Genomic DNA, 25,611 nt, shown 5'->3' with positions numbered 1-25,611 from the left:
GAGTTCCAGACCAGCTTCGGCAACACAGGGAGACTCTGTCTGTACAAAAACTTTAAAAATTAGCAGGCCTGTTGGCACATGCCTATAGTCCTAGCTACTCATGAGGCTGAGGCTGGAAGATCGGTTGAATCCAGGAATTTGATGCTTCAACAAACTATGATTGCACCACTACACTCCAGCCTGGGCAATAGAGTAAGACCCTGTCTTAAATAAATAAATAAATAAATAAATAAATAAATAAATAAATAAATTTCACTTCTTTCTTTAATATTTTTCAAATGTAGCTACTAGAACATTATAGGTTACATTAAGTTAGGTTTTAAATTACAAACATGGTTTTCCTTTGTAGTTTACATTATATTTTTATTGGACAGCACTGGTATAGAATCCATATACTATAGATAAAACAAGATTGCCCATTAAACATGAACATCTTTGGATACTTGACCAAAAATGGCTATTGTTGAAACTAAATAATGGGTATGCGGGAGTTTATTATACCATTTTCTTTACTTTTGTACATGATTGAAAATTCCATAATGAGTCTGGGCACGGTAGCTCACACCTGTAATACCAGTACTTCGGAAGGCCAAGACAGGAGAATTGCTTGAGCTCAGGAGTTTGAGACCAGCCTAGGCAACATAAAGAAACCCTACCTCTACAAAAAAAAAAAAAAAAAAAAAAAAAAATTAATTAGCTGGGTGTGGGTCATGTGCCTGTAGTCCCAGCTTAATCAGAAGGCTGGGGAGGGAGGATAGATTGAGCCTGGGAAGTCAAGGCTGCAGTAAGCTATGATCATGCCACTGTGCTCCAGCCTGGGTAACAGATCAAAATCCTGTCTCAAAAAAATATATATTACATAATGAAAGTTTAAAAATATGTGATTAAAGCTGCTTTCAGAAAAATACTAATCCCTATTTATATAATAGTAAAAAGTGAAAAAGTAAGCCCGATCTTCAATAGCAGTAGAGGAATGGCTAGGTGAATTATGTTCATCTATATGCTGAAAGAGTATGATGCAGCCATTAAATAATAAAATAAAAAATAACATCTAACAGTTGAATGCTTACTATATTCCAGACCTGTGCTAAGCAAATTATATGCATTACATCACTTAATTTTTATAACAGCTCTCTGAGTTGGATAAAATTTTTATTCTCCAACCTCTCCCCTTGACTCCAAATTTATATATTCATTAGCCTGCCAAAACCCATTAGCTAGATTATATGGATAAAGACCCTAACAAACTAAAAGAAAAAAATGAATTAGAAGAAACAGAAACTATGCAAGGAAAAAAATATTTTAAACAAAAAAGGAAATTCATTAATATTATAAGAAAAATAAGCGACACTGCATCAATGAAATAGAAAAAATTTTTTTCTTTTTCTTTTTCTTTTTTTTTAAGACAGGGTCTTGCTATGTTGCTCATGCTGGCCTTGAAAACCTGGGCCCAAGCCTCCCACTTCAGCCTCCCAAGTAGCTGCAACTACAGGCACACCCCACCACATCTAGCTCACAAACAATTTTTTAAAAGGAAAGATTAGATATTCAGAACAAAGAAACAGTTCTTGGAAATTTAAAACATGATAGCAGACATTAAGAACTCGCTAGAAGGGCTGAAAGACAGCATTGAGGCAAAGCCTCAGAAAGGAAAGAAAAAACATAAAGAAATGGGAAAAAGATTAAGAAGACAAAATTCTAAGACTAGCCCACCAAAACCCCCATCTGAATAACACAAGTTTCAAAAAGAAGAATCACCCATGAAATACATGGAAAATTTTACCCTGAACAGAAGGATATGGACATGATTGAAAGGGCCCAGCCCAATAAATAAAAATTACTTTACACCAATGTACAATGCTATAAAAGTTCAGAACATTAAAAAGAAAAAGAATACCCCTTATAAACTTTCAGAAAGGGAGAAAAAAAATAGGCCACATACAAATGATCAAGATGAGAATGGATTTAGTTTTCTCAACAATAACTCTGGAAGCAAGAAGCCAATGGAGTAATGCCTTCAAAATTCTGAGGGAAAATTGTGTCTGAGCTAGAGTTCTGTATCCAGCCAAATGATCAATTAGGTATGAGAATAGAAGAGAGACATTTTCTGACAGCTTCCTTTTACAGGGAGCTAACTGGAAGGTGTGTTCCACTAGAAGAAGAGACTAAACCAAGGAAACGAAAGGCACGGACTCCAGAAAAAAAGGAGATCCAATATGGGAGAAAATGGGAAGGAAATCTCCAGGATGGTGATGAAGGTGTAGAGGGAACCAGCCAGAATGAAGTGACTCAGTAGCCTCTAAAGGAAATAGCCAATAGACACATGAAAAAATGCTCATCATCACTGGCCATCAGACAAATGCAAATCAAAACCACAATAAGATACCATCCCACACCAGTTACAATGGCGATCATTAAAAAGTCAGGAAACAACAGGTGCTGGAGAGGATGTGGAGAAATAGGAACACTTTTACACTGTTGGTGGGACTGCAAACTAGTTCAACCACTGTGGAAGACAGTGTGGTGATTCCTCAAGGATCTAGAACTAGAAATACCATTTGACCCAGCCATCCCATTACTGGGTATATACCCAAAGGATTATAAATCATGCTGCTATAAAAACACATGCACACGTATGTTTATTGCCGCACTATTCACAATAGCAAAGACTTGGAACCAACCCAAATGTCCATCAATGATAGACTGGATTAAGAAAATGTGGCACATATACACCATGGAATACTATGCAGCTATAAAAAAGGATGAGTTCATGTCCTTTGTAGGGACATGGATGAAGCTGGAAACCATCATTCTCAGCAAACTATCACAAGGACAGAAAACCAGACACCGTGTGTTCTCACTCCTAGGTGGGAATTGAACAATGAGAACACCTGGACACAGGAAGGGGAACATCACACACCGGGGCCTGTTGTGGGGTGGGGGGAGTGGGGAGGGATAGCATTAGGAGATATACCTAATGTAAATGATGAGTTAATTGGTGTAGCACACCAACATGGCACATGTATACATATGTAACAAACCTACACATTGTGCACATGTACCCTAGAACTTAAAGCATAATTTAAAAAGAAAAGATGATGATGAAGTTGATAGAACTTTACATCTGGGCCAGGCGTGGTGGCTCATATCTGTAATCCCAGCACTTGGGGAGTCAACCTAGTGAGACCCCCGTCTCTACAAAAAAAAAAAAAAAAAAAAAAAAAAAATGGCCAGGTGTGGTGTGGTGATGTGTGCCTGTAGTCCCAGCTCCTTGGGAGGCTGAGGCAGGAGGGTTACTTGGAGCCCAGGAGGTCGAGGCTGTAGTAAGCCATGATTGCACCACTGCACTCCAGCCTGAAGGACAGAGTGAGACCCCATCTCAAAAAAAAAAAAACTGTGTTACACTCATGCAATGGAATACTACTGAGCAATAAAAAGGATTGAACTCCTAATACCTAGAATAACATGGATGACTCTCACAGACATAATGTTGAGCTGAAAAAACCAGACCCAAAAGAATACATAGTGTATGATACAATTTATACGAAGGCCAAGAATAAACAAGAGGAACCTATGGTGATATAGAGGCACAATAGTGGTTGACTCCAGGAAATGAGGTTAAGAAGAAAGAGGGAACTTAATTCGGCCACAGAAATGTTCTGCATTTTGGTCTGGATGGTGGTTACGAAGTGGTTCATGCCTGTAATCTTAGCACTTTGGGAGGCTTAGGCAGGCAGATTGCTTGAGCCCAGGAATTCGAAACCAGCCTAGGCAACATGGCGAGACCTCGTCTCTACAAAAAAATACCCCCAAAAAAATTAGCCACGTATGGTGGCTGCACCCGTAGTCACAGCTACTTGTGAGGCTGAGGTGGGAGGATACATTAAGCCTGGGAGGTGGAGGTTGCAGTGAGCTGAGATCATGCCACTGCACTCCAGCCTGGGTGACAGAGTGAGCCTCTGTCTCAAAAAAAAAAATAAAAAATAAAAAATGGAAGGGCAACCTGTTGACAAGAACTTCCAGCCCAGGATTTTATATAAGAAGGCTGTTTTCTGTGTAAGCAAAGCAGTTTATTTTAACGTTTTTTGGTTTCTCCTAGGAATATGCCATTGATTAAATTATGAAAAAGTTTTAGGTGGAGCACGGTGGCTCACGCCTGTAATCCCAGCACTTTGGGAGGTCAAGACGGGCAGATCACCTGAGGTCAGGAGTTCAAGATCAGCCTGGCCAACATGGCAAAACCCAGACTCTACTAAAAATCCAAAAATTAGCTGGGGGTGGTGGTGGGTTCCTGTAATCCCAGTTACTTGGGAGGCTGAGGCAGGGGCATCACTTGAACCTGGGAGGGGGAGGTTGCAGTGAGCTAAGATCAAGCCACTGTACTCCAGCCTGGGCAACAGAGTGAGACTCCATCAGAAAAAGAAAAGAAAAGAAAAAGAAAAAAAAGATACTTGGCTGGGTGCAGTGGCTCATGCCTGTAATCCCAGCACTTTGGGAGGCTGAGGTGGGCAGATCACTTGAGGTCAGGAGTTTGAGACCTGCCTGGCCAACATGGTGAAACCCCGACTCTACTAAAAATGCAAAAATTACCCAAGCATGGTGGTGCACGCCTGTAATCCCAGCAGGAGAATCGCTTGAACCCAGGAGGCAGAGGTTGCAGTGAGCCAAGATTGTGCCACTGCACTCCAGCCTGGGTGACAGAGTGAGACTCCAGCTCAAAAAATATGTATGTATATGAAAAAGTTTTAGGGCCAGGCATGGTGGCTCACGTCTCTAATCCCAGCACTTTGGGAGGCCGAGGTAGGCGTATCACAAGGTCAGGAGTTTGAGACCAGCCTGGCCAATGTAGTGAAACCCTGTCTCAACTAAAAAATACAAAAAAAAAAAAAAAAATTAGCCGGTCATGGTGGCAGGACCCCGTAATCGCAGCTACTCGGGAGGCTGAGGCAGGAGAATCGCAAGAAAGAAAGAAAGAAAGAAAGAAAAGAAAGAAAAAGAAAAGAAAAGAAAGAAAGAAAGAGAAAGAAAGGAAAAGAAAGAAAGAAGGAAAGAAAGAAAGAAAGAAAGAAAGAAAAAACAAAGAAAGAAGAAACAAAGAAAGAAACAGAAAGAGAGAAAAACTTTTAGACCCAATTTATACTTTCCATGTATACCTCCTCATAGGCTAATTTGTTCCTCAGTTTGGCGGTTTTTTGATTGTTTCCAAAATGCTGTTTCTAAAATACTTATCTGCCCTAAAATGACATTTTTGGGGTTTTGAACATAATCCCCAGCTGGTGTTTTGTGACACTGCAGGAACAAGCCCACGTTTTCCTGTACAGATTTCAGTGACTACTTATGACTATCATTTCCATCCTATTTCAACTGTGCCATTCCATATAAAGTCTTAAGGTTTAAAATTTCACGTCCTATAGCTTGCTGCTGCCCACACAACATGTGTAAAGCAGTAAGTACCCATTTCCTGATATTTGCTTTTGCTTTTTTCCATAGTAAGTTCTAGAACATCTGATTTTTAGCAAGGCTCATAGCCACCAGAAGTGGAGACTCCATTTCCCAGCATTGCTTGTAGGTTTGGTAATGAGGCTGAGTTCTGGCCAACGGGAAGGAAAGCAGAAGTGTCCTGATATGGCAACAAAGACTCTTCCTGACAGAACAGTGGACACCCATCTTTTGCCCTTTTCCTTTATCCTGCTGCAAAGCGTAAGGGCAGGATCTGTAGGCCTGAAGTAATGAGAATAAGAGCCACCTCATGGATGTTAGGGATGTAGGAAGAGTGAGCTGGGTCCCTGAGCTGAGGGACCAGGCCAGCCCAGGACCCCCACAAAAGAGGAAAATAAATGTTTAAGCCACAGTTATTGAGAGACTCTATAACTCATTGCTAAAATTGATGCACACTAACTCCCCTCCAGATGCCTTTTCTGGGTCTGATGCCACAACTAATGGGCCAGGTGACCAGAATTGAATGTAATCAATTTCTTCTTCAGATGCAACCCTATGATTTTGCTCAAGTTTCCTGGGCTCTCCATGTCCTGCTCATGCTGAAGCTCCAATCTGTGGATGTATCCTCAAACTCATTCTTTCAAAATTGTCAGTAGAGATTTTTACTTTCAAATGCCCAAGGGGGGTTGTTGTGCACAAAATGGACTATCAACAGTTACTAGCCATTAAAATAATATTTAATTTTTAAAGTCTTATGTTTAAAAACCTAGATTTTCTTAAAACTTTTATTTCAACTTGTAAAGTTATTATTCCGTTTTATAGGTAGTAATTTTTATGTAAATTAGAAACAATAACTTTAGCTTGCTCTATGATGAATGTTCAAATAAGTCAAGTCTAAGAGATTAAATTTCCAGAGACATTAGCACCACTTAAAATCATGATTAATTAAATCCCCTGAAAACTTTAAATCTACTTCATTAATGTCATATTGGTGGCAGCAGTGACCCACCTAGAGTGGCCACTGCCAAGACATCGGCTGCAGCAGGGAGGCACGGCTGGGGTTATGCACTCCATGGAACAGGCAGAAGCCCTGCCCTCCCCAGGTGCCGCTGCAGCTGCCCATGCCCGGCTGCAAACCCAGGCATCTCTGTGCTCTTGGGGGCCCAGGAAGGCCCCCCTGCAAAGTGTCTGCTCCCACTGCCTGGCCTCTCCCTGCTCCCAGTGCCCGCTCCAATCATGGAGCAAGGTTGGGGCCGAACCCGGGCACTGTCACAGCCCAGCCAGGTGGGCACACACTCAGGTTAGCACTGACACGCCAGACCCCTGCCACCTTGGCCCCTTCCGGACTTTGGGCACTGACACATACAGGAGGGAAGCCAAGCAGGGGCTAAGGACAGTTGAAACATGATGCATGTGTTAGATGCTTTTAAACATTAGAGATACTTTAATAAAAAATACTCAGAGATTGGCTACATTTAACAACAAAATGTATTATTATGGGTTTGATTTACTAAATGATGGCTCTTTGTTTTCCTTGTGTTGCAGACTCTCTCACCCAACTTTAGGAGTATAGCCTGGATCACAGGTGAGCCGAGATGAATAGGTCAAAGGTGTAGGATAGCAATATAATTACCCACAGGTCAGATACAGATATTTAAGTCCAGGACACAGGATCTGGCTCCACATACATCATGGATGATTCTACCTTAGCCACAACTTAAAACACAGAATCTCTGTTTGCTATTTCAACAAGCTGCTCCAAACCTTTCAGACAGGATTTAGTTTCACAATTAATAAACTACTTAACCCATTTATTCAACACATATTACTGAGCGCAAGCAATTAATGAGGCAATGTTCAAGGCACTTGGGTTACAGGAAAGAACAAGACAACGTTTTCTGCTTTCCCAGAGATTAAATTTTAGTAGGAACAGAAGGAGGGAAGACAACAAAATATGATGTAATAAAGCGATAAATTATTTTCTGTCAGAACTGAAAGAGGATAGCCAGGATGGACCTCACCGAGAAGGTGACATTTGAGCAGACTTGAAGAAGATGCGGGAGCCAGCAGGCAAGATATGGGAGCCCTTGAGGGAAGAGTATCCTAGGAGAGGGGACAGTCAGTGTGTGGGATCCGGGCAGCAGGCTGCTTGCCATACTGAAGAACAGCAAGAAGGCCAGAGTGCTGGAAGAAAATTTGTAAGGGCAAGAGTGATAGGAGATGAGGACAGAGAGAGGATAGGGGATCAGACCATGAAAGGCCTTGCAGGCCACTTAGCAGGGAGGTGAGTGTCATGATGATCTGACTTACGTTTTAAAAGGATCTCTGACTGCTGTGTGGACAACAGATTGTATTGTGAAGGTCGAAGGAGGAAGACCATGTAGGAAGCTGTATTAAGTATCCATTGCTGTATTAACAAATACCTCAAAACTTTGTGGCCTCAACAGCATTTATTATCTCACTGCCTCTGTAGCTCAGGAATCTGGGCACAATTTCGCTGAGTCCTCTGGTTCAGGGTCCTTCACAGGCAGCAATCAAGTTGTCAGCCAGGGCTGCAGTCATCTCAAGGATCCACTGCAGAAAGATCCACTTCCAGCTTCACTTGGGCAACTGTCAGGATTCAGTTTTTTTTAGGATATTGTATCCTGGGCCTCAGCTCTTGTCTGTCCAGGGGGCTTCTCATTTTCTTGCCATGTGGGGCTCTCCACCGGAGAGCTCACAACAGGGCAGCTTGCTTCATCACAGCAAGCAAACAAAAAAGAGAGGGAGGCAGAGAAAGAGAGAAAAACAGAGAGACAAACAGAGGTGTCACAGTCTTTTATACTCTAATCTCAGAAGTATATCCCACAACTTTTGTCATAGTCTATGCCTTAGAAGAAAGTCACTAAGTCCAGCTCTTTCTGAAAGGGAAGGGATTATGCAAAGGTGTGAATACCAGAAGGCAGAAATCATTGGGGGCCATTTTAGAAGTGTCCACCACAGAGGCTACTGCAGTTATCCAAACAAGAGATAGTGGTGGCTTGCACAAAGTTTGTTGTAACAGCGGAGGAGAGTAGTCAGGTTCTTAATAAAATTTTAAAGGCAGAGCCAACAAGATTTTTTGTCTGACTGGATATGGGGTGTGAAAGTGAAAGATCAGCTGGGCAAGGTGTCTCACACCTGTAATTCTATCACTTTGGGAGGCCAAGGTGGAGGATCACTTGAGGTCAGGAGTTCAAAACCAGCCTGGCCAACACGGTGAAACCCCATCTCTACTAAAAATACAAAAAAATTAGCCAGGCGAGGTGGCGGGCGCCTGTAATCCCAGCTACTCGGGAGGCTGAGGCAGGAGAATCACTTGAACCAGGGAGGCACAGGTTGCAGTGAGCCAAGATCGCACCATTGCACTCCAGCCTGGGTGACAGAGAGAGACTACGTCTCAAAAAAACAAACAAACAAACAAACAAAAAAAAGCAAAGGATTGAGGGTGACTTCAGGGTGTCTGCTCTGAACAACTGGAAGGATGGAGTTGCCATTGACACAGATGGGGAAAACTAAACAGTAAGGTTTAGTGGATTAATAGGGAGATCAGGAGCTCTATGTTGGTGTGTGAAGTTTGAGATCGCCAACAGATGAATGGATAAAGAAAATGTGGTACTTATACAAAATGGACTACTATTCAGCCATCAAAAGAATGAGATTCTGTCATTTGCAATAGCATGGATGGAACTGGAGATCATCCCGTTAAGTGAAATAAGTCAGGTACAGAAAGACAAACGTCACATGTTCTCACTTACTTGTGAGATCTAAAAGTCAAAACAATTGAACTCATAGGGATAGAGAATAGAAGATGGTTACTAGAGGCTGGGAAGAGTAGTGAGTGGTGTGGTGGGGGGAGGTGGGGATGGTGAATGCATACACAAGAAATTTAGAAAGAATGACTAAGACTAGTATTTGATAGCACAACAATGGGACTATAGTCAATAATAATTTAATTGTACACTTAAAAATACCTAAAAGAGGCCGGGTGCAGTGGCTCATGCCTGTAATCCCAGCACATTGGGAGGCTGAGGCGGGCGGATCACGAGGTCAGGAGATCGAGACCATCCTGGCTAACACCGTGAAAACTCATATCTACTAAAAATACAAAAAATTAGCTGGGCATGGTTGCAGGTGCCTGTAGTCCCAGCTACTCGGGAGGCTGAGGCAGGAGAATGACTTGAACCCGGGAGGCGGAGCTTGCAGTGAGCTGAGATTGTGCCACTGCACTCCAGCCTGGTCAACACAGCGAGACTCCATCTCAAAAAACAAACAAACAAACAAAAAACCTAAAAGAGTATAATTGGGTTGTTTGTAGCACAAAGGATAAATGCTTAAGGAGATGGATACCCGATTTTCCATGACATGATTATTATGCATTACATGCCTGTACCGAAATAGCTCACGTACCCCACAAATATATACACCTGCTATGTAACCATGAAAATTAAAAATACAAAAAAATTAAAAATAAAATTAAAAATAAAAAAGTTTGAGATCATGATTTGACAACTAAGTATATCACAAGTCCTTGAGCCGTCCTTCAAGTTCTCTTTAATTTTTATCATAACTTCTTTCAACTCTTAGGTTTGAGTAGATGCAATTTTATTCCTCAACTAGGATCGTTGCTAATTTCCTCAATCTACTTGGATCCACCTAACAACTTTACACCCTCAATGGATTCTGCATGGTTAAGAGTATGGACTCTGGGTCTGAACCATGCACTGACTAGCCATCTGAGGGGGCACAAGTTATTTAGCCTCCTCAATCTAATTGGATCCACCTAACAACTTTACACCCTCAATGGATTCTGCATGGTTAAGAGTATGGACTCTGGGTCTGAACCATGCACTGACTAGCCATCTGAGGGGGCACAAGTTATTTAGCCTCCCTATCCATTTCCTCACCTGCAACGTAGGGATAATAATATCACCTCTATTCTAGAGGTTACATCTTGGGCTTTTGCAAGGATTAAACGATTTAATATTTGTAAGGCACTCAGAATGGTGCCTAGTGTTTGTTAGAAGTGCTATAAGGATTAGATACATAAATGTTCTATGTGAGTGTGTGTGTGTGACTGGTTCTCAGCCACAATTCTGGAGTCACTTGATAAAAATTTAAATACTGGTCTTCCCAAAACTGATGTTGTCCCTTGGAAGGCTTTTGATCAACTACAGGCTCTCAGAAAATATGGACAAAGGTGCAAGAACCCCTCCAAAATTGGAATAAATACTTGAAGATATTAGGGAATTTTTGTTAATTTTCAGGTGTGATAATACTATTGGGGTTATATTTCTTTTAAAGAAATCATCTTTCAGATACATATTGAGGTATTTATGGCTAACATTTCTTGAATTGGCTTTTAAAATAGAACAGAAGAGAGAGTAGTAAATGAGTAGAAATGAAATAAGATTGGCCCTGTGTGGATATTTTTTGAGAAAGTGTAACGTGTACATGGGAGTTTATTATACATACTATTCTATTTTTGCATATGTGGAAATTCTTAATAATAGAAACATTTTTGATCCAGGATCTATGCCAAGAGAAATTTAAGCCCTAGTACTGCTTCCCATGGTAAATATTTGGTACAACTTGGGTTCTGAATATTTATTAGCACCACAGTGACCTCTGAGACAGTGTCCCTGCTGGTACGGAGATATACAAAACTCAGGTTTTCAGGCCCAACATTGTCCTTTTTACATATTACTACTGCCTTTAATGAATGTTAACTCATTTAATCCTTTAAAAAAAAAAAAAAAGCCAAGATGTAACACCCATCCAACTTGTCTCCAGCTGCAACCTTGCCTCCTACAGTCTATGATGAGGAGGGCATTCTTAACCCAACAGCCTGTATCATCTTTAAAAACATGTCAGATCATGTCACTGCTCCTTTAAAGCATCCACTGGCTCCCATACCGAGAGTAAAAGCAAGCCCTTCCAGTGGCTTCCAAGGTTCCACATGCCCTGGCTCCTTCATCTCATACTATCTCTCCCTCAATCACCCCATTTCAGCCTCATTGGTCTTCCTGCTCTTCCACACGCATGCTGAGAGAGAACTTGCTGTTCCCTCTGCCTGGAATCCCAGACATCCACATGAATTGCTCACTCATCTCCTGAAGTTCTCTATTCAAGTGTCACTTTTTCCTCAAGGCCTTCCCTCACTTCCCTATTTAAAATAACTACCCTTTCCTCCTAAAGCAATTCCACCCTAGTACTCTCCATCCTCCTTTTTACTTTTCTGTGGCACTTACCACCATATGACACACTATTTGTTTATTTTCTGTATCTACCCACTAGAATGACAGTTCCATGAGAGTAGAACTTTTGCCTGTTTTGTTCACTACTATGTCTTCAATGCCTTGAATAGTTTCTGGCACACACAAGGCATTCAGTATTTGCTAAATGAATTAATACATGTTCATTCCTTCTAGATGGCACCATGTTAGCATCTCTTCTCCCTGAATGCCCTGTCACTCATTCTGCATCCTTATTTACCACTATGTTCACTATGCTGCATTATCCAGCACCTGTCCTTGTAGTCACTCCTTTTGGGAAGAGTTGTTTCCATGGTGATACAGGAGCTTTTCACCTACTTAGCAGGCCTCTCAGAAAGCTCTTGGCACCATGGTTCTATTTCTAGTGTTGTTAAGACTCCAACACACACAGAACTTTCCATTCCTATCCTGGAAAGCATTCTTGATCAGTATAGCTAGCTGGTGCTTTTCAGCAGTTCTGTAGGCAGGTTTATTTAAGCAGACCTCTTTTGATAGACATTTAGTATGTTCCAAGGCTTTGCCTTTTCATTCATTCACTCAAAATATTTATGAAGGGCCTATTCTACTCCAGGCACTGTTTTAGTCACTTAGCATACACCAGTGATTCACCCTGGGTTCCCAGAGTTGAATTATCATAAATTACTCCACCTATTGTTTATGTTGTTGTGAAGAGTGTCAAAGATCTTGATCTTGCTTGCTGATCTCTAGCTCCTGACTTTGCAGCCCACTGATGGGAAATATATACAGTTAAAAAAAAAAAAAAACATGGCACGGTGCAGAGGCTCACGTCTGTAATCCTAACACTTTGAGAGGCCGAGAGGATCACTTGAGTCCAGGAGTCTGAGACCACCCTGGACAACATAATGAAACCCTCATCTCTACAGAAAATTCAAAAATTAGCTGGGCATGGTGGCACATGCCTGTAGTCCCAGCTGCTTGTGAGACTGAGGTGGAAGGATGGCTCAAGCCAGCAAGTCAAGGCTGCAGTGAGCTGTGACTGCACTCCAGCCTGGGTGACAGAGCAAGACTCTATCTCAAAAAAAAAAAAAAAAAAGTACAGAAACCAACACTACCTCCTTGTTTGTTAAATACAACAGACAGACCACACACACACACAAAAGCCTATCTAGGCATTTGGAGTGTTGGACAAACCTGTACTACTGAGGAGTTGGGCACTGCATCCCAAGTGTCCTGACCCATTCCAGAGTCTATCAGCCTCTTTGGGAACAGGAAGTTGGAAGTGGGCAATCACTGAATTGCTAAGATGACCTTCATTTGCTTCTCACTCAGATTTCTGTAATAGGCCAATGTTTCTCTTCATTATGGACATTTTTGATTCCAGAGTGTGTCATTACCTGTGGTTTGTGAGCTTACCTCCTGCTTTGCAAAAGATCTAGAACTTCCCCATTGATACAATGCTCAGAATACCTTCTTGCTATACTATCAGCATTACTAAGGAGTAAGTAAATACAAGCTCAGTTGAGAAGAAAAATCTGCATGGTTATTCATCAGGCAGGAAAAACAGATACAAATAAAGACAGCTGCAAAGTTAAGAAACTATTGCTGCCAAGGACATGCTTAATCTTTAGTGTCATAATAACCCTCTTTGAGTGACTACTGCTTTCTCACTTTCTCACTTAGAAACTTTGTTCTCTAAAATCAAAGACCCTCAGAAATTTGCTGTTTGAAATTTTATCAGTAAGAATAAAATATCTTGCTTGGAGGACCTAAGTCACTTTAACACAGAGACACAGCTTCAATTTACAAGCAGCCAGTTGCAAAGCTTCAGAAAAGAGGTTTTCAAAGAAACAGGACCATGGGTCCACTCTGCAGTCTAGGCCTGATGTTGACCCTTTTTCACAGTCCTGCTTTGTCTTGAGGCTACTAAAACCCTGTTTCATTTAAGTTCCATCTAAACTTTACACTTCCTCAAAATCCTGTAACTTTATATTTTCCTTCCCATGGTAAAATGTCCCATGGTGTCTCTCGTGTGCAATCTCCCTCATTAAATAAGGTCGATAGACCTGGTTTTGTTGACTACAGGTTTGTCCCTGGTGGTCTTAGGCTGACTGGGCTTGAACAGTCTTGCTCAGCTTCAGGGTTCCTAAGACTGCAAATTTCAAAAACAGATACAACAAACATTTTTTCACTCCTAAATACAAATGCACCTGTCCACGTTGCCAGGTAGTTATGCACATGGCTACCATGTCAATTTGGTCATAACTAGGGTTAGGTCACTTCTCTGGAAGGTTAGTTAGAGCAACAAGAAAGTCAGGGTTCTGCACAGCTTTTAGTTTGATTCTTGTACTGGCTTATGTTTCTTTTTCTTTGGGGCTTCAGGTAAATATTTTGTCTGCTAAACTGACGCCCCCATCCCCAGTGCCTGAACAAACAAAACTGAGGCACATCTAGTCAGCTGAAGCTGACAGAAATACAGGGGCCAATCTGGTTACAGGCAGGCAGTCCTGGCCACGTCGACACCGCAGAGACTGTGGGACAAGTGGACGTGCTACTACTGTCCCTCGCACCCCCCATCTGGGCCGCGGGACCAGTGCCCTCAGGTCTATGCCCCACTGCAAGAACCCAAAGCTCGACGCCCGCCCAGCCCTTCACATCCGTCCCTTGCAACAAGCGAGAGAAGAGGGGCGCGGCTTCAGGCGACGGGCGACGGCTTACAGAACAGCTTGTACACAGTACCAGCTGACATCCCCTAAGCCTGAGTGTCTAGGCCCCTGCCTCCACATTTAAGAGCCGACTGCGCCCCTTGGTGATTGGACGTCCGGACGCACCTTGAGTAGACGCCAAGCAAACTATTGAACCCGTCCAAAACGCCATATTTGTATCTGACGTCATCCTCATGTTGCCTTTCCTCTCTGTGATTGAGGAACCAACCGGTTGGGTGTAGCAGACGGGGCGTGGCTCTTCAGGTAGAGGCCGAAGGGGCTGAGAGCGGTCGCAGGCGGCCATCTTGATTCCTGGCATCACCCTCAACCTGCCCTCCCTCTCGGTGATTGGACGAGCAGGGCGGGCCTTCCGGAGGCATACAGCCGACCAATCGGAGATCTGCGCGTGCTCGATCTGGTCATCTGTTTTCTGACATCTGGAGCCACTAGCAGTTATCCTGTTCATTCCTGGGCGCCTGCGACCTTCCGAAGCAAACAAGACTTGCTTGGGGAAAGTTGCCTTGCCAGTATAGTGGAGCTTGGTAGAAACTTAAAAACTGCCTGGGGCTGCCTGGGATGGGGATCTCGAGATGCTTGTTGGGAGCACATTTTAGGAAATGGGGCTCAAGCTGCATGAAATGCTGCGGGAAATAGGAATGAGAGACGCAGAATGGTCGGAGAAAAAAGCTAGGAAGGTGTTTGGGAGTAAGATTTTGGAGTGCCTTGAATGCCAGACTAGGGAGTTTGGACTTTATCCTGTAAGATAGGGGATAAAAATCAACTTTAAACAGGAGTAATATAACAAGATAATGTACTTTAGAAAATAATTCTGTAACTGTAGGGGGAGTCCCAAAGTGTTTCTCAAATTGTGTTCGGGGAGGTTCAAAGTGTGTTTGAGAGCTTGTTTTTATATGCAGATTCTTGCCCCTTTCCAGACCTGCAAACAAAGTTCTCTGGTTGTACAGCCAGGAAACTGCATTAAAAAAAACTTTTTAGGTTAACATACATTTGGTGAGAAAACGCATAAACCATATGGATAGGGCTCTGAATTTTCACAAGCTAAACACTTCAGCCAGGTGGGGTGGCTTGTGCCCCTAATCCCAGCTACTCGGGAGGCTTAGGCAGGAGAATGGCTTGAGGCCAGGAGTACCAGATCAACCTGGGCAACATAGCAAGACCCCTGTCTCTAAAAAAATTAAAAACAAAAATAATAACACACTCCCGTAGTTAACACCAGATGAAGAAACAACATGGCCAGCAGCTCAGAAGCTCCCTTTTTCCCCTTTAGCCACTGCTGCCTGCACCAAAGGTAAACATGATCATTACTTATAAGAACTGTAGATTAGTTTTGCCTGTTTTGAATTTGATATAAATAAAAGCATACAGGATATATTGTGTCAGCTTGTTAGTGTTATTTATGAAATTCATCCGCATTGTTCCATGTAGTTGCTGTAGACTCCGTTGCTATAGACTGTTATCACAATTTATCCAGTCTCGTTTATGCGCCTTTGGGTAATTTCCAGTTTGGAGATAGTAGCAAAAAAAAAAAAATGCTAAAATGAACATTCTTCTTCATTCATATCTTTTGCTTTGTAAATTATAAAGCAAGACAACAAGACCCAAAGACTGATTCATTCACTACCTATTTATTGAGCCCCTTACCAGACTAAGGTCAGAAAATGAAACAGAAAAGACAGCAAAGGTCCTGCCCTCATGGAACTTATTCTAACTGGAACGAAACAACACCTACGTGGGCAGCAAAACAAGTCAAACAATTGCAATTGTGATAACTCTGAAGGAAACAAGGTGAGCTAGAAAAAGAAGGGTGGGGACTTAACCTATTTTTTTATGTGGTAGCCTGGTTAACTCTCAGAAAAATATCTAGGAAAAAATACAAGAGATAAGTTGGCACTGCTAGACAATGAGTATTAACAATAGGTAGAGCATTCCTGGCAGGAGAGACACCATGTATAATGGTCATGGAGGAGGTGAGAGCTTGGCCCATTCAAGACCAGTGTGGCTTCAACACAATGAAGGAGGGATGGCATAAGGTGTATCTGGGTATTAAAGCATATGATACAAGGCCAGAGTAAGAAGTTGAGATTTTATTCCAAATATTGTGAAAAGCAATCGAACTGTTAAAAACAGGAAATAATGTGATCTGATTTACTTATTTAAAAGATCCCTCTAACTGCTGAGCAGAGAACAGATTAAAGACAGAATATAGGAGGCTGCTAGAGCAGTCTCAGGGAAGATATGCTGGCATAGAGCTTAGAGGAAAGGCTTGAAATACATCTGGGAACTGTCATGGCAAAGATCATCACCTTAATCAAGTGATAAAAGGTAACACCTCTCTGCACTGGCATGGGTAAAAATCTAAAAAATAAAATACCACCACAATATTGGGAACCCATGTGTGGTGGTGTATTCCTGTAGTCCCAACTATTCTGGAGGCTGAGGCAGAACTGCTTGAGCCCATGAGTTCAAGGCTGTAGTAGGCTACAATCAGACCTGTGAATAGCCACTGCACTCCAGCCTGGGCAACACAGCCAGACCCCATCTCTTCAAAAAAAAGTATATGTGTGTTGCCGAGCATGGTGGCTCACGTTTGTAATCCCAGCACTTTGGGAGGCTGAGGCGGGTGAATCACAAGGTCAGGAGTTCAAGACCAGCCTGGCCAAGATGGTGAAACCCCGTCTCTACTAAAAACACAAAAATTAGCCGGACGTGGTGGCAGGCACCTGTAATCCCAAGTACTTGGGAGGATGAGGCAGAGAACTGCTTGAACCCGGGAGGCAGAGGTGGCAGTGAGCCAAGATCGCGCCACTGCACTCCAGCCTGGGCGACAGAGAGTCCATCTCAAAAAAAGAAAGAAAAAAAAAGTGTTTGTGTATGCGTATATAGAGAGAGAGAGAGTGAAGAGAGAATGTATTCTGATGTGATGCACCAAGGACATAGCATTTCTACCAAAAATCACTATCTGAATCGAATGAGGAAAACTCCAACAAACCCATGTTACAAATTTAACAGTTAAATCTAAAACTATCAGTTAAAGACTAGAGACCTGATAAATAATTGCAATTTGTAATCCTCCATTAAATCAAGAGCCTGGAAAAACAATTTTTTTCCCATTTGCTCCAAAGAACATAGGAGCAACAACTTATAAATTTGAATAAGGACTGAAGGTTAGATAATAGTACTATTGCAATATTAATTTCCTGATTTTGATAAGTGTACTGATGACATAAGAGAATCTCTCTGTTGTTAGGGAATACACATTTTAAGAACGTATAGATAGGCTGGGCATGGTGGCTCACGCCGGTAATCCCAGCACTTTGGGAGGCCGAGACAAGAGGATCGTCTTCACTCAGAAGTTAGAGGCTGCAGGGAACTGTGATAGCGCCACTGCACTCCAGCCTGAGCGACTGAGGGAGACCCTGTCTCTATAAAAGAATGTAACGCCAGGCACGGCGGCTCACGCCCGTAATCCCAGCACTTTGGGAGGCCGAGGGAGGCAGATCACGACGTCAGGAGTTCGAGAACAGCCTGGCCAACATTGTGAAACCCTGTCTCTACTAAAAATGCAAAAAAATTAGCCGGCCATGGTGGCGCGCGCCTGTAGTCCCGGCTACTGGGGACACTGAGGCTGGAGAATCACTTGAACCCGGGAGGCGGAGGTTGCGGTGAGCCGAGCCCCCGCCACTGCACTCCAGCCTGGGCAACAGACCGAGACTCCGTCTTTTAAAAAAAAAAAAAAAAAATGTAGAGCTAGAAGGACATCATGTCGGCAATTTCCTTTCAAATGGTAGAATGATATAGCACATGCAAAACGTTAACATTTGTGGAATCTAGAAGGGTTTATGGGAATTATTTGTACTAGTTTAGCAATATTTCTGTAAGTGTGAATTACTTTAAAATGAAAGCTTAACAAAGTTACTGAGATTAGGAGAGAACGTGAGGAGCGAAAAGACCTAGCCATGAATGACCAACAATTAAATAAAACTCGGGGAAATAAAAAGGAAGTCAAATGGCATGCGACCAACGGAAGACATAGCTTCCGTACTCTTAACCCTAAATTACTAAGCGATGACCTTCCTGCAGCTCTCCAAGCCACATCACCAAAAACAATCTCGCCGCCCAACTTTGCCAAAAAGCAACTTGGCTCCAGCCGACTCCGCCATGTTTTCCCAGTGAGCTTGCGGGCGCGTGCGCACGCACGCGCGCACGCAGCAACCAATCGGTGCCCACGTCGGCGTCTCGTTACCGCAGGGGCGGTGCGTTTTTCTACACATGCGCACGGTTGGACAGGCCTCCTTCCTTCTCTCCTAACGCCGCCAAGATGGTGAGTCTTACTGTTGCGGGCTCCGGGGCCGGCGACCATGCCGCTCGACCTCCACCTCCGCTGGGAAGCTGAGGCGCCGAACGGCTCCCAGAGGGTCCCGGGAAACGCATGGTGAGGGTCCCCGGGCCGGCTGTGCAGCGGAATCGGGCCCTTCCCGGACTCGCCGCTGGCAAGCGCATGGAGGGCCCGGCAGGCCTGGCGCGCCTTGGGCCACGCGTGCGCGCCTCCGCCGCTGGAGCTGGATGGCTGATGTGGCTCGTGGTCCGAGAGCCTTGTCCCGCCGTGTGGGCCTTGCGGACCTGGGAGCTGGAGGGAGGTGGGAACCGGGCTTAAGCTACTGAGGCGTTTGCCGATTTCGTCCATCCAGGTTGGCGCCTGGCTCTCGGGCGTTTGTTCCCTGCAGCATTCGTTTTCGCTGAATTTAACCATGTCGTCTTTAGCTGCAGAAAGTGACATATCTAGCGAGTATTTCTAAGTAAGTTTCACTGTCCTTTCTCCCCCAATTTTAGGTGTTCAGGCGCTTCGTAGAGGTTGGCCGGGTGGCCTACGTCTCCTTCGGACCTCATGCCGGAAAATTGGTCGCAATTGTAGATGTTATTGATCAGAACAGGGTAAGTGTCACAACTTTTTACTAAACACGGCAGTGGACATGTGCCCTGCAGATGGCAATAATGAATTGTCTCGATGGCTGTGTAAGATGAGGATGCTATGGGTAGTCGCTTTATTTTACCATTGAGGAAACAGGTAATGGTAAGGGTTTTAAGCACAGCCTTAAGTTAGCTATTAGTATTGAATTTTAATATTAGCCACTTAAGCTAGAGCCAGTTATGGGCTGAAACGTTGGTTAGTTTTAAATTAGTTACTATACGTAAAGTGAGTTTAGAACAGATCCAGCACATAGAAAGCATTTTTGTATTTTCTGCTGTGTATTTGAAACAAGCAAACTAAGGAGTTGACCACTGACTATAAATCAACAGGGATCAGAGTCCTAAAGTTGCCTGTAAATTACATGTGGTTGGTTTCTATGGGGTACTAATAGTTTAAGAAGGAGCATTTAATGATGTGGAGAAATGTTTGTGTTGAGCAAAAGACGTAAATATATATGACCCAGATAGGACAATCCTTGTCTTTTCTGAGCAATTTATTAAAATAGTAGTGTGGGTTTGATGGCCCTGAACGGATAAGTAATGTTACAGAACCATCTGACCATTTTAATTGCTGTTAGATTTTGCACTGAAGTTCTTGATTGTGTTCTAGGCTTTGGTCGATGGACCTTGCACTCAAGTGAGGAGACAGGCCATGCCTTTCAAGTGCATGCAGCTCACTGATTTCATCCTCAAGTTTCCGCACAGGTAACTGTCCACTAATCATCACTCCTCCCTCCCATCCCCAGATTTGTTTATACTAGTAAAAGTTTGTTTTGGAGTAAACAATACGGAAGATTCAGAGCCATCCTGAAGAGGGATTTACATCATAGACGTAAACGGGGATTATTTACCTTTAAAATGTCTTGCCTGCGCGTGATAGCTCATGCCTGTAATCCCAGTACTTTGGGAGGCCACGGTGGGAGGGTCTCTTGAGCCCAAGAGTTTCAAGACCAGCATGGGCAACATGACGAAAACCCCCATCTCTACAAAAAATAAAAAATTCGTTGGGCATGGTGGCACACGCCTGTAATCCCAGGTAGGGGGGCCTCGGGGGTGCTGAGTTGGGAGGATCGTTTTAGCGAGGTCGAGGCTGCAGAGAGCCGTGATCATGCCACTGCACTCCAGCCTGGATGACGGAGTGAGACCCTGTCTCAAAAATAAATAAAATAAATGCCTTAAGGTCACTTTTCTACCCTGGTAGTTTAGGGCTTTGCCTTTGTTTAGACTTGCCATCTTCTGGTTTCTGCCAAATTTTTAGCTTAAAGTAAACAAAAATACTAAGTCTTGTGTTTTTTGATACTAGCTATCATTAGGTAAGCTCTCAGTGTGTGTCAGTTACACAGTATTTAATATAAGAGGTTTTATCCCTAGCCTACATTTAAATGAGGCAGTGAATAGCGGTTCTTTTTTGACATGAAAATTAAAACACTTTAGTGTGTTGCTATACTGTTAATTCAGCCCACAATGATGGTTGCAGTAGAGCATGTAATTTTGCATGCTTTAAAAAATAGTCAAAAACTTGGCTGTATGTTGGCCGGGCGCAGTGGCTCACGCCTGTAATCCCAGCACTTTGGAAGGCTGAGGCGGGTGGAACACGAGGTCAGGAGATCAAGACCATCCTGGCTAACACGGTGAAACCCCGTCTCTACTAAAAATACAAAAAAAAATTCTCCGGGCGTGGTGGCGGGCGCCTGTAGTCCCAGCTACTCTGGAGGCTGAGGCAGGAGAATGGCGTGAGCCCGGGAGGCAGAGCTTGCAGCGAGCCAAGATCGCAACACTGCACTCCAGCCTGGATGACAGAGTGAGACTCCATCTCAAAAAAAAAAAAACCAACCAACTTGCTGTATGCTGAGCACTACAGACACTGTGGGACGTGTATTAACACATAATGGACTTTGAAGTACTGGTGGTTGAAAACATGCCGCTGGAACAACCTCTAGTGAACATAGCCGTGCTGCTGCTACTATGACATGCCACATTGTTGTAAGCCCAATTAGGGGTGAAGCTTGAGGATACTTGTCAAAGTTCAAAGCAGTAGAAAATACCTGGTAACTTAGATTTTTCACTAAGTACTCTTGTAATTCTGCCTTGGATCCCTGAACACCCTGGATTTTATTTTTAGGATGTTTGGCCGCAAATTGTTACTGTAAATTTAAAAAAAAAAAAACCTAAGAGTTAACATTAATTACCTTGTTTGTTACGAGAATGAATGGCTCAGGTGGGTGCAGTGGCTCATACCTGTAATCTCAGCACTCTGGGAGGCCAAGGCAGGTAGATAACTTGAGGTCAGGAATTTGAGACCAGCCTGGCCAACCCCGTCTCCACTAAAAGTCCAAAAATTAACCCGGTGTGGTGGTGTATTCCTGTAGTCCCAGCTATTTGGGTGGATGGAACAGGAGAATTGCTAGAACCTAGGAAGTGGAGGTTGCAGTGAGCCAACGTTGCGCCAGTGTATTCTCCATCCTGGGTTACAGAGCAAGACCCTGTCTCAAAAGAAGAAAAAAAAAGAATGGTTTTCAACACGTCCACTGCCCGAGTGGAATTATATATAGTCAGAAGTGGGTTTTTTGTGTTCTTTGAGGGTTTTTTTTTTTTTTGGACACGGAGTCTCACTTTGTCACCCAGGCTAGAGTGCAGTGACGCAATCTTGACTCACTGCAACCTCAGCCTCCCAAGTAGCTAGGATTATAGGCACCTGCAACCATGCCCAGCTAATTTTTGTGTTTTTAGTAGAGATGGGGTTTCACTATGTTGGCCAAGCTGGTCTCGAACTCCTGACCTCAGGTGATCCACCCACCTTGACCTCCCAAAGTGCTGGGATTATAGGTGTGAGCCACTGCGCCTGGTCAAGAGGTAGTTTTTAAATTCATAAAATGGGCTGGGCTGGGTGCAGTGGCTCATAGCTGTAATCCCAGTACTTTGGGAGGCCAAGGTGGAGGATTGCTTGAGCCCAGGAGTTGGAGACCAGCCTGGGCAACGTAGCAAGACCCTGTCTCTACAAAAAATACAAAAATTAGCTGGGTGTGCTGGTATGCACCTGTAGTCCCAGCTACTTGGGAGGCTGAGGCAGGAGGATGGCTTGAGCCTTAGAAGGTTGAGGCTACAGTGAGCCATGATCATACCATTGCATTCCAGCCTGGGTGGCAAGCAAGGTCCTCGCTCAAAAAAAAAAAATGGGACTGGATTACAGTTTTGATTAAAATATGCTTGAAGTTAATAACCTATTCTGGCTTACTGAACACAAAAATAAGTAAAATACATAGTGTGCCAGGTGTTGTGTAACAGGAAGAGTGCTTTTCAAGGAACAAAGAAAGTGTCTTTGACAATGAGTGACTTCAAAGCTGATTTCTTAATCTGTGGTCTTGGCTCATTCTAGTGCCCGCCAGAAGTATGTCCGACAAGCCTGGCAGAAGGCAGACATCAATACAAAATGGGCAGCCACACGATGGGCCAAGAAGATTGAAGCCAGAGAAAGGGTAATAACTTAGGGGCGTTTGAATTCTGGTCCTTTCTTCTTTTGGAGGGTTCAAGGTAGTGTGAGAGGGATAATTTTTATTTGTTTTTTTTTTTAACAGAAAGCCAAGATGACAGATTTTGATCGTTTTAAAGTTATGAAGGCAAAGAAAATGGTAAGATTTAAGATCTGTATTTTTGTGTAACTTAGCTTTAAATAATAAGGGTGCAGTAGCCAAATCCCATTTCAGGCTGCCAGCTTCTTGGAAGCTTTCTGTAAAAAAGGAGAATTTATCCTCATTTGTATTTCATGATGTCCTTATGGAATTGTTACCTTTCTTCAGATGTAGTTGTAGGGGAACAGACCACTTAATGCCCTTTCTAAAACCAGCATAAATTGGATTTTATTGTATGTATATACAATAAGTGCTTTCTTACATTGATAATTTTCAGAGGAACAGAATAATCAAGAATGAAGTTAAGAAGCTTCAAAAGGCAGCTCTCCTGAAAGCTTCTCCCAAAAAAGCACCTGGTACTAAGGGTACTGCTGCTGCTGCTGCAGCTGCTGCTAAAGTTCCAGCAAAAAAGATGACCACCGCGAGTAAGAAGGCTCCAGCCCAGAAGGTTCCTGCCCAAAAGGTTCCTGCCCAGAAGGTTCCTGCCCAGAAAGCCACAGGCCAGAAAGCAGCGCCTGCTCCAAAAGCTCAGAAGGGTCAAAAAGCTCCAGCCCAGAAAGCACCTGCTCCAAAGGCATCTGGCAAGAAAGCATAAGTGGCAATCATAAAAAGTAATAAAGGTTCTTTTTGACATGTTGGCAAATGTATTTAAGCCTTTGGATTTAAAGCCTGTTGAGGCTAGAGTTAGGAGGCAGATTGATAGTAGGATTATAATAAACATTAAATAATCAGTTCCTTTTTTTTGGAGATGGAGTCTTGCTCTGTCGCCCAGGCCAGACTGCAGTGGCGCTGTCTCGGCTCACTGTAAGTTCCACCTCCCGGGTTCACGCCATTCTCCTGCCTCAGCCTCCCAAGTAGCTGGGACTATAGGTGCCCGCCACCGTGCCTGGCTAATTTTTTGTATTTTTAGTAGAGATGGGGTTTCACCGTGTTAGCCAGGATGGTCTCGCTCTCCTGACCTCGTGATCCGCCCGCCTCGGCCTCCCAAAGTGCTAGGATTGCAGGCATGAGCCACCGTGCCCAGCCTAAATAATCAGTTCTTTAATCTCACTCTCTGCCAATACTTGGATAGGTAGTGCAAAATCATTGCAGTCATAATTGATCATGTCATGAGAAATCATGATAACTTAGAACACCAGGTGACACAAGTGACATTTTTTCTTATGGTCACCTTGGCTTCAGAACATTTTTTTTGCTTGTACAAATATGGTTGCCATAAATAGGTAAAGTGACAGCCTCTTGATGCTCAAGAGTCTAGCAGATTTATTTTATTTATTTATTTTTTTTTGGAGACAGAGTCTTGCTGCGTCGCCCAGGCTGGAGTGCAGTGGTGCGATCTCAGCTCTGCAACCTCCACCTTCCGGGTTCAAGTGATTCTCCTGCCTTGACTTCCCAGGTAGCTGGGACTACAGGCAGGCACCCACCACCATGCCCAGCTAATTTTTTTTTGTAGAGACTGGGTTTCACTATGTTGGCCAGGCTGGTTTTGAACTCCTGACCTCGTGATCCACCTGTCTCGGCCTCCCAAGGGGAGGGATTATAGGCATGGGCCACTGCACTTGGCCTTTTTTTGTTTCTTTGAGACAGAGTCTTGCTTTTGTCACCCAGGCTGGAGTGCAGTGGCACAATCTTGGCTCAGCGCAACCTCCGCCTCCTGGGCTCAAGCGGTTCTCCTGCCTCATCCTTCTGAGTAGTTGGGACTACAGGTGTGTGCCACCACGTCTGGCTAGTTTTGTATTTTTAGTAGAGATGGGGTTTCACCATGTTGGCCATGCTGGCCTCGAGCTCCTGACCTCAGGTGATACACCCGCCTTGGCCTCCCAAAGTGCTGGAATTACAGGTGTGAGCCACTGTGCCCGGCCTGCAAATTTTCTTATAAAAAGTAAACTAGGAAAATAGGGCAAGTTTAAAAATTGCAGGTTGAGCATATTTCTAATCTAAAAAGCTCTAACCTCTGAAACTGAGCTATGACACTACAATTTAAAAATCCCTAGCCTACCCTCATGGTGGGTTATAGTCAAAATGCAGGTAAACAACACTATTCAGTGTCCCTGAGGAAGAAATAGTTAACCTTCAGGGTATGTGTATATGAAGCATAAATGAATTTCCTGTATAGACCTAGATCCCATCCCCAAAGTGTCATGTATGTGCACTTAACTCCAACATCAGAACACATCTCGTCCTAAGTGTTTCTGATAAGAGATACTTATCCTGTGTATAGTAGGTTGGACTTCTGGTTCTCTCTACCACAAGATACAGGTAATTTGGGGCAGTAAAAGATCCTGGATAGATTTTAAAATACTACAAAGCTGTACATGAAACAGGATTACTTTTTTTTTTTTTTTTTTTGTGACACAGCCTTACTCTTGCCCAGGCTGGAATGCAGTGGCACGATCTCAGCTCACTGCGACCTCCACCTCCCAGGTTCAGGCTATTCTGCCTCAGACTCCCAAGTAGCAGGGGTTAAATTCGTGCACCACCATGCCTCTCTAATTTTGTATTAGAGATGGGGTTTTGCCATGTCAGCCAGACTGGTCTTGAACTCCTGACCTCAGGTGATCTGTCCACCTTGGCCTCCCAAAGTGCTGGGATTACAGG

The 25,611-nt window shown here is 43.5% G+C and overlaps 1 protein-coding gene across 3 annotated transcripts in view; it reads left to right on the top strand.

Moving 5' to 3' along the window:
• RPL14 (ribosomal protein L14) overlaps positions 1-23,656 on the top strand; it is a 77,468-nt gene extending 53,812 nt beyond the window's left edge. Inside the window, exons 1-7 of one of the 3 annotated variants that reach the window (XM_054482438.2) lie at positions 16,159-16,201; positions 18,497-18,737; positions 19,247-19,348; positions 19,995-20,089; positions 22,761-22,860; positions 22,960-23,013; positions 23,291-23,656. In XM_054482438.2, coding sequence (XP_054338413.1) covers positions 18,735-18,737; positions 19,247-19,348; positions 19,995-20,089; positions 22,761-22,860; positions 22,960-23,013; positions 23,291-23,608 — 672 coding nt within the window. In that variant the 5' untranslated portion in view covers positions 16,159-16,201; positions 18,497-18,734 and the 3' untranslated portion in view covers positions 23,609-23,656. Of the gene's footprint in view, positions 1-16,158; positions 16,202-18,496; positions 18,849-19,246; positions 19,349-19,994; positions 20,090-22,760; positions 22,861-22,959; positions 23,014-23,290 lie in introns of those variants that run through there. The other 2 variants (XM_054482439.2, XM_063661276.1) reach the window with 2 other exon arrangements.
• Positions 23,657-25,611: the final 1,955 nt, after the last annotated feature.

The sequence above is a fragment of the Pongo pygmaeus genome, chromosome 2, assembly GCF_028885625.2.
Source record: "Pongo pygmaeus isolate AG05252 chromosome 2, NHGRI_mPonPyg2-v2.0_pri, whole genome shotgun sequence".
Lineage (NCBI taxonomy): Eukaryota > Metazoa > Chordata > Mammalia > Primates > Hominidae > Pongo > Pongo pygmaeus.
This window is presented reverse-complemented; position numbering and strand designations above follow the sequence as displayed.